This window comes from Tauraco erythrolophus, chromosome 17, assembly GCF_009769465.1.
Source record: "Tauraco erythrolophus isolate bTauEry1 chromosome 17, bTauEry1.pri, whole genome shotgun sequence".
In the NCBI taxonomy this organism is placed as follows: domain Eukaryota; kingdom Metazoa; phylum Chordata; class Aves; order Musophagiformes; family Musophagidae; genus Tauraco; species Tauraco erythrolophus.
The window spans coordinates 5,115,846-5,129,881 of record NC_141481.1 but is presented as its reverse complement, the minus strand read 5'-3'; the positions used below and the strand labels follow the sequence as shown (position 1 = coordinate 5,129,881).

Here is a 14,036-nt window from a genome sequence, read left to right as displayed (position 1 = left end):
ACAGTACTTTCTCAGGATCTGAGCTGTGCTTTGGATTGCAACAGGAACTTTGGCAAATCCGATGGGGAGGTGGGAGATGACCCTCTTGTTCCCCAGGAGCAAAGGAGGCTTAAAGCAGCCCCAGGCTCCAAATGTCACATAAACACATGGAGACCCAGAGCAACCTCCACCCACACATCCCTGCTGTGTTAGGAATAACCCTCTTCTCCCAAGCAACCCCTGAACTCACGGACTCATCTTAGCTCCAAGAAAAGGCACTGGAGGTAGGTGGGAAACCTGTGCCACACAGGACCCTGATCTGCCCTTTGTCCTTCTAGGCAAGAGGCCACGAGGGGCGAGGACACTGCTGAAGCAGGAAGGAGTTAAAGGTCCATTTGCTTGGCCAAACGGTTTCACCCTAGGAAAAAGCAAAACCTCCCTAACTTGTCAGTTAGGGGCACTCATTTTGAGTGAGGGGCACCCCTTTCATGCCTGTCCGAAAGCCAGACCCAGCCTGCTTCCCTAAGGAGCAGTTCAGGGCAGGGGCAGCAGCCCAGGGTTAGGCCCTGCTGGGAATGAGGTCCTTGGCTCAGGCTGCCTTTTTTAACCCAGGTACTGAGAGGATTTTCCAGCAGGACGTGGTTTCCAGGGCCCCTCCCCATTGACAAGATTCTCCTCCTCTATATAGGGAGGCTGCAAAGGCAGCAAGGACTTGGACTGTCCCGGCTGGTGGCTGCACAGGTTCCTGACTCTCCAATCCACTCTCTGCTCCCCTAATTGGACCCCGGTAAGTACCACGGGGGCTGGAGAGCCCAGCTGGGGATGGGGCTGGCAGCTGGCCGTGCTTTGGGATGGAGCAGTTTGGCAGGATAACTGTTACACTACTTTGCAAACATAGTGAATTAACCTGCAGATCGCTTACAAATTAGAAACAGGAACAGACCTACCGGACACGCTCAGATGATTTATCCTGATCTGTGTATTACTGATGGGGTTCCGTTTGAAATGCATTAGAGACCACGCGCGTTGGAAAGCACGCGCAGGTGTTCCAGCCCGCTCCTTCGTCCCTTCTAACACTGCTATTGCTGAATCAAACCTTAAAGACGCTCCTGCAGAGCACGAGCTGCGCTCCAAGCTGGTGGCAACACAGCCCACGCGGTGCTGGGCACTGCCGGAGGGCGGCAGGTACCCGCTGCAATTAAGCATCATATGTGCATTCAGTAAAGAAGAAACCTGGTAGCCTGAGCAGCTGATCTTCTTCAACCATTTCTGCTTTTTCAGTGCTAATAGAGGAACTTAGTGCCCTTCTCACAATGTTTAAAGAAACCAAATAAAATAATTAGTTTGTCAGTTACTCTTTCTTTAAACAGGAAAAATGCTTTAAAATTAGAAGAAGAAATGAAAACATTTTTACAAAAATGCCTTAGCACTACATATGTACGTTTTTAATATGCTGGGAATAAAGTTTAAGCCAAACTAACCTGGTAATTTGCTGAGCTACACTAATTCAAATAATTTCAAACGCGACATGCCTTTTTTTAAGGGGAAACCAAAGCAGCAAACTTCTAACTTTAACAAAATACTGTGAGTAAATGAAGACGGCAGTAGATGGCAGCATAGAAAGCAGCTTCAGTGCCATCCCAGAAGTTCACCGGCTTCTTTCACCCACACATATATATATGTATGTGTCTATGTACACCTCTATAAATGTTGATACATATGTGTGTGTGCATCATTAAGAAGCACTATGAGATATTTTAAATATAAGGGGAATCAGGAGGTTTGTCGTTATTATCTAGTACATATGTCTCATCAAAATCTTTTCCAAAATGCACTTGTTTAAAAACAAGCCCAGCTCTTCTTTCACTCGAAGCTTTGCAGCTTGCAACAAGGCGCTGTGCTCAGAAGGACTTGCTGGGCTCTCAAAGTTCACCGTTCCCCCACGCTGCTGGCAGAGGGGTTAAAACGATGAACCCCTGGAGAAGAAAGCACCCAATTAAGTAGTCACTTTAATTTAGTACATGGTGCTCCTCTGGCTGTGTTTGCTTAGATGTAAACAACAATTTTTATTATCTCATTTGCAATTGACACACTAGTCCCTAAAAGGTATTTGTTTTGAATTTGTTATCATTACATTTTTGTGGAACAGCTAGTATTGAGAAGAACATCGCCATATATGGTAGCGTCCCTAGATGTATGCAGAGGATCCCGACTCTTTAGAATTCAGAGACTTATTAGTTGCAAATCTGTTGGCTTCTCTTTTAAGTATGTTAATTTTAGAAGAAGCCAAGAGCTAGAGATAGCTTTCCAACTTGTGCAAAGTCCAGTTAAAATATGGATTATTTATGAATTCTAATGAACATGCAGACTCTGATTTACTTGATAGAATGACATTTGGGGGTATTTGAAATAGCTGATATTTTCCAGATAAAGGGAGTCTGTCCCCACATTATGCAATTTTTTTTTTCCCCCCTAATTTTTGCAGTTTGTAACACAAGTAATGACCTGGGCTACTTTCTTTGGAGTATTAAAAGAGCTATTAAGTGTTTAATCAGAGTTACATATTAACTTGCATTAACAGAGGTGAGAAGACCAAGGCACTTACAGACAGTTTGATTGAAGTACATAGAGAATGTGTTTAAAAAAAAAAAAAATCCACAAACAAATAAACCACCAACCAAAACCACAGCCCTGTGAATTTACTGAAAGTGTTCTTTCTTGAAAAACAGACTTTCCCTCTTTTATGGTTGAACAACCATGAACTAGTAGTGACGACACCTCCACGTTCAGATGAACACGTCCATGATGAGAGTAAGCATTTGAGGGGTGGTCCCAGTAGCTGGTGGGGAGAGGTGACAGGCCAGGAGGGATTGGTAGCAGCACTCGTGACAAGGCTAACTGTGCTGGGGAGCCAGTACCCAAACGAAGATCACAAGATTAGGTTTCATCCCTAGATTTTCTCTTTTTCAAGCAATGCTCACTTGAGTAAATCGGTTAAGTAATGGAAAAGGAAAACATAAGCAACCTGGAAAGAACACAGTCAAGAACTACTGTAGCCCAAGAAACGCAGTTGGAGTCCAGCAGCAGGTTACTGCTACACTCTGCCATCAGAAACCACTCATGAGAGCAGGACTTGGTTTCTGAAAATAACTCACATATTTGGTTATACGTTCCTCTGTTCTAATAACTATTCCCTGTACGGCTATGATAACCTTTTATACCGATATGCACATCCTGCAGAGGAAGAGAGAAGTGTCCTTTATCTGCTCATTAGGAGAAACTCAGTCCCTCTAAGCCCTGACCCAGGAGGCAATTCTGCTTGGCCAGTAACCTTTTAATTAAAGTGCACTTCCTGGAGATATTTATACTTTGTCCTTGGACTAATATACTCAGGATAAACTGATTGTAAAGACAGCATTCGGCTTCTGTCACTGGCATGATAAGGGAAAAGACAGTGAAGATCAGCCGGATATATCTGCAGCAGGACAGCAGAAGGAGGAATAGAAAGCAAGCTGTGGAAGTACGCACACCCGTGTGTGCCTGCACATTTGGGGTTTAGACAATTATATCAGATGGATCAAGTTTGGTGTAATTTGGCACATTTCTAAGATAAGAAATTTCCTATCAGTAATATTTTTGTGATTGCTTTTCCTCCTTTTTCCTCCTCCCTTCCTCAGGATAGCTCAGCTCCGAGTACAAAAGTATTTGCTCTTGTATGGGATCTGGGCTATGACCTACCTAAAAGAACAGATAAGAAACTTTTACCACCTCTTGCACAGATAAGATATTGGTCTCCTTTTCTCTCAACCAGCCCTACAGGTGAAACTCAGGAACTGACTAAGGGGTAGATTTTGCCTTCTCAGGGAATGTTCTCAATAGGCGGTAATGAATCTGTCCCCTTGGCCTATTTCCCCAGCAACAATCATATGCTGGACCAGTGCAGTTTAGTCCTGATCAGAGATGGACCAAAAGGTTTAATGTGAATTATTAATCAGAAAGCTCCAGCAGCTCATTAGTTCAGTGCACAGCACTTCACTAGGACAAACCTAGTTGAGTTTGTGGAGCTCATCTTCTATCCATTCAGAAATCTTCCTTTAATATTAATATGCGTTAATTAATATTTGTTAATCTATTAATATTAATTATTCCAAATTTCATAACTACATTTTCTTTTTTACTACAGTGGTATTCAGCTGCTAATCAAACTTTATTCTCAGATTCCAGAGGATCAGTCACGAAACGTTCTTTTTACACAAATCTATGTTTTCTCCTTGTGTTTCAGAGGAGTTAAGAGATCCAGCTGACACTGTCTATACTCCATTTCTTGTAGGGGATCTATTCTTACCATATTTAAACTAGGCAAATATAGTGCCTAGATCTAGAAGATAAAATCTTGTATCTCCAAGCTCTGCAGTTCAAGCCACCTCTTATACCTTCCAACCTCATCTCGCTCTCAAAAAGGCCGAATTTAAACAACAAGGTGCAGGGAGTTTTAAATGCAGGAAGAAGTAGGAGAACGTAATAGAATACAGACAGACCAGCTCTGTTTCATGCTGTAATCTGTGGAAGATGTTTTGGACAGCATGTAACAAGGAAAGGAACTTTCCCTTGGTCCTTGGGCAGCAAAACAGTAAAGAACTTCTGTGTGGTTCCACTGGTGGCATGGTTTGTAGCAGGCCAACAGTTTTATCTTTGGTTGGGTTCTTGGGGCAGATGGTCAGGATGATTCAGCAGTTTGATTTTCACCATCATCGCTTGCAGGCAGCCTTAAAGTAGCAGGATTTGATTCTATGAAACTCAGCTTTGCATTTCAGTCTATCTTTTGATGCTTCTGACAGCAATACCAAATTCCTATTGATCTGAATATGCTCTCACCTGGCACTTCACCATGGGCAGCACGGTCCAACCTTTCTGGTGCTTCAGGATCACAGAATCATAGAATGGTTTGGGTTGGAAGGGACCTTAAAGATCATCTAGTTCCAACCCCCCGGCCATGGGCAGGGACGCCTTCCCCTAGATCAGGTTGCTCAAAGCCTCATCCAACCTGGCCTTGAACACCTCCAGGGATGGGGCAGCCACACTTCTCTGGGCAACCTGTTCCAGTGCCTCACCACCCTCATCGTAAAAGGATAGTGCAAAAGGATGACCATTTAGCTCTCTCTCCTGGGCCTAGGATGGACCGAAATCCATCACTCCATTGCCACAGTGGTTCCTCCCACACTGCTAGAGCAGTGGGGTGGAGAACATGCCTTGCCCATTGCTACTGCAGCAGGAAGAGAGAGGCCATGGCAGGCTCCTGCTTCTCCCTGAGCCCTCCTGCTCCAGGACCTGCAGCCCTGGCAATGGGGCAGCGCTCCCTGTGTTCCCCTGTCTGGCCGGCTTCACCCTGCAGCCGCCAGCTGGAAAGCTCAGCTGGAGAGAGAATACCATCTCCATTATTGGAACTGTGCAGCTCTACCAGCCCTCTTGGCAACGAGGGAACATTTTCTGCCTTAATCTACACAAAGGTCAAATAGTTTCCTCTTGCAGCTCTCTTCCAAGAATCCCCTGGGAGCGAGTGAAGGGCCACATCGTACAGAGCTCCCTTGCAGAGACTCAACGGCGGTGAACACCGTGCATGGGCCAGCAGCGATGCGCGGAGCCAAGCTTTTAGGGTCTCCCTCCTCTCCACCCACGTTGCATGTGGGTGAATTTTCCTGCTGAGGTTTTCCAGGCAAGGCTGGTGGCTCTAGAATGACCACAATTAGAGGAAAGCTGTGAGTTTTTTTAGATAAGAGAATTGTTGAGGGACTTTAAGGAGCTGGGGCATCTCATTTCTACTGAATTTCAGTGGGGTATCATCTAACCCTCTTAAGCACCTCTAAAATCCTAGTTTTGTTTTTAAGCTTTATGTCACCTTCTGCATGATCCATGCTTCTCTCTCAGACCCCTCACACAGTCTGGCCTTGCAAAAACACATCAATCTGTGGGAAGGCTTCAGGGACAAATATTTGGAAACCAATCTCCGATACTCCCAGAGCACAGGGTGTCCATTTGGCTACATACCACAGACCTTGGTCTTCACAAATATTGTTCTGCTTACGGGTCGATTGCTGACATCTTTAGCAGTCATCTCTCCAAACTCCCTCAAGATTCATGTTTGTCTCTATGCTGTAAATATCAAATTCATTCTCAATAAGGAAATTGAGAATCCATCTGTCTCCTGGAGATGTTTTTCTTGGGCACACACTCTTCCCTGCTCCCTGCTGTAGCTCCTCCCTAGCTCCCCTCTCTGCTCCGCTGCATGGAAGGTTTCCCAACTAGCCCCACTCTTTCCTGTCCTGTAGCAAACCACAAGAAGTCCTCTGTTTACTCCTTTCCTCATTTAGAGCTGTGTGTCCCATAGGACAGAGCAGAACACTTACAAAACCTCCAGCACGATCAGCAAAGCTCTTGCAGCTACATCCTAACCCCCAATGGCCAGAGCAGGAAAGAAGCTGCCACTTCCCTTCCAGACACCATGCAAAGCAGCCAAAACTCTCCCATCGCTCTCACCTCTGGAGCAGATACCTCCGGCTGCTTTATCCAAGTGCAACTGCACGATGCTGTTTTATTTGTGTGCAAGTGCATGACACAGGTGCACCATCCTTCCAATTTGAGCATCATGGTTCAGAGTATCTAACAGCTGATGCAATTTCCAGGCTTGTTTAATTTCTTCTCTCTCTCATGTGGTAGACATTTACCCTTCCTAAATGATCAGATCCCACTGCCTGAACCATGGAAAGGGCATAACTCTAAATTACTTCTCCTTCACCAGCAGTACTGATAATTTAATTTTTTTCTGTCTTTTTTTTCTTTTGACCTTTTCTTCATCTTATACATCTCCAAATGAAATGGTATTGGAGTGATCGGAAATAGCCCTTTGCAAGAAAAGTTCGTTTCTGTACTTTCTGGAACACAGCCTGGGAACTGTTCTTCTACTAATTATTTCACTGTTGCACTGGTATTTCAGTATGCACCCAACAGTATTTGGGTGATGAGAAATTCTTTATGTATCTGAATCCAGTTAACTTTGTGATGGGCAAGAGATGAGGCGGCAGCAATCTGTTGAGCTGGTAGGCTTGGTGCAGTACTAATATATTGTCTTATTGCACAGACATTAGTTATGCCTTGCTTTTCTCTCTGATCTTCACTACAATATAAACAAAATAAACTAATAAGCCCAGATGTCCTCATCTGTTTTAGTGCCATGAAGCTTTTGATTTAGGTGATTTCAGACACAGTAACAAAGGAATGGGAATCCGAACACGGATACTCTAAGCTATCTAAACTGGCGCCCAAAAATATCTGCATGGAAATATGAGCTATAACACAGGACCTACAGTGCTTTGGGGCTACTGTGCAGCAGATTTGACAAATGTTTTTTGCCTGGAACATCTCATTTGCCTCTCTTTAAAGCAGAATATTTTGCTTTCTCAACAGGTGTCTACTGAGTCAAAATGGCTCAAAAATCTCTCAGCGATGATGAGAAATTCCTCTTTGTGGACAAAAACTTCATTAACAACCCACTTGCCCAGGCTGACTGGTCAGCGAAGAAACTGGTTTGGATTCCATCAGAGAAACATGGATTCGAAGCAGCAAGTATCAAGGAAGAGAAAGGGGATGAGGTGACAGTTGAACTGGCAGAAAATGGAAAGAAAGTAACACTGAGCAAGGATGACATCCAGAAGATGAACCCTCCAAAGTTCTCCAAAGTGGAGGACATGGCGGAGCTGACTTGCCTCAATGAAGCTTCAGTGCTGCACAATCTAAGGGAGAGATACTTCTCAGGTTTAATTTATGTAAGTAGAATCAAACACACACATTTCCTATTGCATGCTACCACGTCCCATCACGAACGAGGTGGATCCCACCCACTGTCAGGGACAGAGTCCTTGCATGTAACATGCAAGTACTCACCCCTCAGCAGTGGCATCCCAAACCAAAAATGTTTTTACTTCACTTTATTCCCCATGACTCTCTTGCCTCTTTAATAATTGCTTCTTTACTTAATTAAAACACATGAAGGTTTCATCCCCAAAGCTTGCTAATATCTGAAAAGATCTTGTTGGCTTGGAAAGTACTCTGATAGCTGAGCAACACCTCAGTCCTGCTGCTTTGAAATAAATAAATCAACAGGGACTTTTGAAGAATGACTTCAGTGTAAACCTGAACAAGTTTCCAGTAACTTGCAAAACATATGGAAAAGCCAAATTATGCAGTCTTTTCTCAGGCAAAACTCCCACTGAAAGGCAGCTGACAAGTTCTGGTTTGGTGGGTGCTTGAGTAAAGCCTTATGTTTGAATAAATGAATAAACCCACTGGAGTCCAACTGAGAGTACTCGTATGATCCAGTGTGTTGCTGAACCAAAGTCATGCATCCACTACAACTTTCCCCCTGCCCCCGCCTTGTTGGTCAACTCACAGATCAGACAAGCCTGGAAAAATTCCAATCGTCTCCATGTTCATGTGAATTAGGGCCAAGATTATTCTGTCTTCCAGTTCACACAAGTATATTGACACAAGTGTATTTTGACATTAATAACCCTGTAATGTATCTGCATGAACAGTAGGCAAACTGCACGGTGAGAAAGCCCAGAAAGTTTCCATGGAACTTAGCTGTTACCTTTGATTTTACATGGAGGATCCCTATGCTGTGCTGCAGAAAAGTGATCTACAGTTTCTATCTATGAAAAAAATCTTACTTGCATGGCAGACCATTGATGAGTGAAAGAAAGTACAGAGCTTAAGAAATAGAGCTCTCATTATTATTATGAGGAATGCTTAATTGGAAAGTAGGAAATCAAGCAGAAAATAAGATAGTTATACATCATACAACAAAAGAATTATTTAATTGTTATGCATAACTTAAAAGAGCTAAGTCAAGAGCTTTCCTTCAGGAATGTACTAAAACACACATCAAGATTCCTGAAAGAAGCTAGACTTTCCATTTTTTCAGTATTTGAGTTTATCAGATTTGAAGTTTGCAGGTGAACATATGGACCTATGTGCTAGTATATCAGAACTTGCAGTATTAATTACTAAAATGGAATTTGTCTGAAAAGGTTCTGCATTGTTGCAAGATCTAAAAAGAATTACTGGAAGAACAATGGGATAAAACATGTGGGGTTTATTTCTTTGTTGTTGATCTCAGCAACACCCTGCATAGATGTTCCAGGATTCTCAGTATGTTTACTTGGTGGATTTTTTTTTTTTTTAGAACTTTCATTTTTTACAGGAAGAGGAAATTGATTTCAAGAAGTGGATAATGCAATCAGAAATCAAAGAATTTTTCATGGAGACATAAATGGAGATGTCTCTGAAATTAAGTTTTATTTTTCAAGAGCCTAGATTTTAAGATGGTGGTAAAGTAATAGTTATAAAGGATTTGTTTTCACTTATATTACAACAGATTATTAGTATTTTTAGTAACCAAAAACTACTTAAAACCATCCAGCCTTACACAGTGCTGCCCAACTAGATATTGTCATACTTTTTTTAAAACTAACTAAATAAATAGGGACCATCGAAAGAGAATTTGAGGTTTTGCAAGTGGTTCTTATCCACTTGCAAAGCTAACTATGAACAACTATCTCCTGGCTTTGCCATGCAATGCCTACATTGCCTCCCTTGGAGTCCCACACATACAAAGAAAATGTGACCGTAACGTTTTTGTCTTTAGAGCACCAGTGACTCAAATGGAGATTCCCAATTCTGCTAAAGAAAAAAAGTCAACCTAGCTGAAAAAAAAAAAAACCACAAAAAAAACCAAACACAAAACCAAAATCATCTGCCCCTTGCATTTATATTAAATATTATTAAATAAAAAGATTCAGTGCAGAAGTTCACAGACTGACAGCCCACTGGAAAAACACCTTGGCCTTTTTCTTCATCACAGATAAGATGGTGCGTTGCCACTAACTCATGTTTCACATTGCTCAGAACTAACAGAATCTGCCTTGTCCACACCCAAATCAGACCACAAATTTTATCTCAACATCAATAAAATAGCAATGCAAGTTCAATGGATTTGAGAATAGAATTTCTTGTGCCTGTACTCATAGGCACTACTAATTCAATTTTCACCTAACAGTACAAAATGCTTTCTTAAATACAGAAAATTATATATGCATATAGGAACCAGAGGTGGGACTCTTCTGCTAGACTTAGTCATTTACAACATAGATGTGTGTATTTGTGCCAGTCTCTCTTAACACCCATCAGGAGTGACTGCCCAAGGGTCACTTGCTCAGCACTCCTATGGACACTATCCCTAAGATACCTCAAACCATGTTCTGTCTCCTGTCCCTCTAGGGAGAGATATAGCTGTGGGTCCCCCTCTCTGGGCAGACTGTGCCCCAAGGAGAATGATTTAAAGCATGGGAACTTCAAACTTCCCACTTTCAATCACAAGCTTAGTCAACTGGCTCATTTATTTTCAAAACATCACACACATGAATCAGTTTTCCCCCAAATTCCTGCAAAGCAGATACCTAGAACTGCAATCAGTGAAACCAAGAGGTCTTGGTCAACCTTCCCAAGGTGAGAGAAAGTATCGGTCACAGTCCAGTTAGAAATGGGGACTCCTGAACTTCCTCAGCTCAGGCATTTGCCCTGCCTTAGTGACCTTCTTCTTGTGCCTCCAAGTTAGTTCATCAAAGGTACATTGCTGTACGCCTGGGCGTGCAAACAGCCCTGCATGTGGCACGTCAGGTAAGTGCCTATAAATCTTAGGGAAGGGAGGCCTAAATAATTTCCTGAATTGGAAAATTACTCTCCCATTATTTTATTTAATTGGTTGGGAATGATTAGTTGAGGGCATACAATAAAACTGTTTCTACTGAAAATACAGGCCTTGCTATCTTTCCCTTAAGAGCCCTGGCAGTCATTCCGGGATAAAAAACTGGCACTTTCCAAGTGTATTGTCCCTGCAGCGCTAAAGTTCATTTTGATGCAATTAGCACAGTTTCATTCTGAACTCCAGCATCAATGAAAATCCAACACAAAGCTGACAAAGATCTTGAGCTTGATTTTCTTCTTGTCTGACTTGAGACCGCAGAAACACAGTCACAACCTCTAAGGGTAGGAGAGATCCTCATTGCCACCCAGAGCACCCCAGATGTTCTGCTGCCCAGCGTGGAGCACCCAACCTGCTCCTCTCTGCTGGAGGCTGATGGGTGCTCTCCTCGAGTGTGCTGAATACCATATAAAGTGCTCAGGCTGTGCTGAGACTGTGTTGTGCCATTTCCTATTATGGTCAGGAAAGGGAAATCCCTGTGCCCAGAGCCAAGCCTCACAGATGCCTTTTCACCGTCCTGCGCTGCAGTGCTTCCTACGGGGGAACTGAGGCAGCTCCAGCCATCCTTGGACGCAGCCCTGAGAATAAGGCACGGCAGCAGCTGCACACCACAAAGCACTCATTCACACAGCATGGCAACAACAAAAGATAAATCTAAACCCACTTATGCCTAAGTTAGTATGAGCGTAATTTCATTATTTCAGTTTTATTAAACTGGCATGGTTTTAAAACTAACAGTCATAGGCCAGCTTAAATACCCCAATACCCCAGCAATTATAATCTTGTAAGTTTGTAATTTCTTATTTTTTGAGTTTTAATTTTTTAAAAAAATGGGAAATCCTTGCAAACCACTTACTTTTTGTAGCTCTTTGTGATATATAGCTGACCATCTATTGTCATATGCTATTATTTCTGCTTCCAGTTCAATAGCTGGAGCTTTCCAAAATAAAGGAGAATTTAAAAAGACTAACAAAATCTGGATGAACAGCTATCAGCTGGCAGCCAATGTTCTTGTTTGTTTATGTGTATATTTTTATATGAATATCTCAATTAAACTGTAAACTGAAGCCAAATTTTTCCTTGAATTTCTTACAGAAATAGTCATGTAGTGAAGGCATGACTGTTCTGTTGAAACATCTATTTGTAACCTGATTAATTTTTTTTCAAGGACTCTCATCGATTATTACTGTTATATGGTGTTCATATAATCTTTTTTTAAAAGCTTTCTTATAACATCAATCCAAGCTTATTACCTAGGATTTCAGTTTACAAAATTCGACACCTACCTGAGCAGAGGACATACTCTGGTAGGAAAATACACATATAAAGAAATATTATGAAGTATTATAGTTGTTACATCATCACAGATAAGAGTGATTCACTATGTACTGAAAATAACCGAAGTCAAGAAGCTCTAACACCAGATCAAAGCATAGTGTTTCTACAGATTGCTAAATTCACATACTTTCTAGCAGTTTGCTGATCAGAAATAATTATTTGTGCACTTGGAAACTACCCATACACATACATGCAGAAATCACTGCTTCATTTGTTACACTAGGCAGAATACAAAAGGGCACTATTTGCTAAAATCCTGTTAGTTCAGTGCAGCCAATGCCTGTGTTTCCCAGACCAGACATGGCACATGATATTAATTTCATTTTTTATTTGAATTTCCTTGCAGACTTATTCAGGTCTGTTCTGCGTGGTGATAAATCCATACAAACAGCTACCCATTTATTCAGAGAAGATCATCGACATGTACAAGGGAAAGAAGAGGCACGAGATGCCGCCCCACATCTACGCGATCGCGGACACAGCCTACAGGAGCATGCTGCAAGGTAGGCGAGTTTAATGCTGCACTTGTTAGAAACTGCTGCACAATAACACGGGAGAAAACACCTTGTAACTCCACATGTGCTCCTGCAAGAAGCACAGCCAAAAGAGATCTGTTACAGAGGGCAACACGGGCTTTCTCGAAGTTTCAGAGGAATTCTTTGGCAGGAACGGCAGTCCACAAACACTGTGACTCAAAAAGGAAAAACAATCCTTTTTACCCATCTGTGTCGAGGCATGTGGGAAGGTTTCAAAGTCGAGCAAATAGTTTTGGCAAATACGGGCATGGAAAATGCTCCCTCTCTACCAGTGGAGACTATTCCCAAGTTAGCTGTTAGTGCTGCTGGATCCGTCAGTGTTGCTCCTCTCTCTCTCTTCTAGCAAAGCAAATTCAAGTAATGTTTTGGCGCAACTTCCATTACAGTCTAATGCTTTGGAGCCGAAGTCGAGATGTGCTCTGTTTTCTAACAGTAACGACAACGAGCAGCACTGGGAAAGCAGTCAGGCCCCAAACAGGGCAAAAAAACCCTTCGAAATCCACAGTGCTCTTCTTCAGCAGTCGCTACTGACAGACTAAGGGGCATTTGCCCTAGAGAAAAATCCTAAGTTTAGGGATGAAAAAGCTATTGCGATGAACATAGGAGGCTGCAACACCTACAGACTACAGGGACATGACCAGTTGCCATCTCACAGAAACATTGGGAGCTCCAGGAAACCAAAACTCTGCAAAATGCTTTGAAATTTAAATGCTCTCATTAGGGGCCTGATCCTGCAGAAATTCTGGCCAGTATCTACGGCTCAGCAAGGTTCGCAGGCTCGGCCCTAATGCTAAAGGCTTCCTGGCTTGGAGCTTAAGGATCTAAAGGTTTAGGCCTTATAGGTTTTAGATCTCACTGGGAAAAACAATAAACAGCATCTAGAAATTTCAGTTTAGCTGCTAGATTAGTACCTGGCATTGATTTATTTGTGATAATTGCATACCTACACAGAGATTGTTACTGAGAAATTAAGCCATTCAAACCCACTTCATCTGACTACACAAATGAAATTACACAGCATTTCTCCAGCTGCACAGAACATATAATCACAAGGACTGCAGTACTCCTGTACTTGTCCTACTTGAAACATGAACCTCATGAGTTTACTAGCAGTTACAAGTAGTCAGCTTGGCATATCATAGTTAATTGCTGTTTTCTAAACCAAGACTTGAACTAGACAAGGTCCTTCCCCACAATGAAAAAAATATCACCTTACATGCGATAGGCTTCCAGGCAATTTAAATTGCCTGACCCCAGGCAGATTTCTACTGGCTGCAAATACCAATCAAATCTTTGTTGTTTTGGTACAAGCACTAGATACACAAGCAGACACACACAAACACACCAATGGTGATTGATATCAAAGG

At 42.4% G+C, this 14,036-nt stretch overlaps 1 protein-coding gene across 2 annotated transcripts in view; it reads left to right on the top strand.

Annotated features, from left to right (window-relative positions):
* Positions 1 to 7,450: 7,450 nt before the first annotated feature.
* The window catches only part of MYH11 (myosin heavy chain 11), a 54,781-nt gene continuing 48,195 nt past the window's right edge, over positions 7,451 to 14,036 (top strand). For both annotated transcript variants that reach the window (XM_086622406.1, XM_086622407.1), the window contains exons 1-2: positions 7,451 to 7,799; positions 12,480 to 12,636. In XM_086622406.1, coding sequence (XP_086478532.1) covers positions 7,458 to 7,799; positions 12,480 to 12,636 — 499 coding nt within the window. In that variant the 5' untranslated portion in view covers positions 7,451 to 7,457. The remainder of the gene's footprint in view (positions 7,800 to 12,479; positions 12,637 to 14,036) is intronic.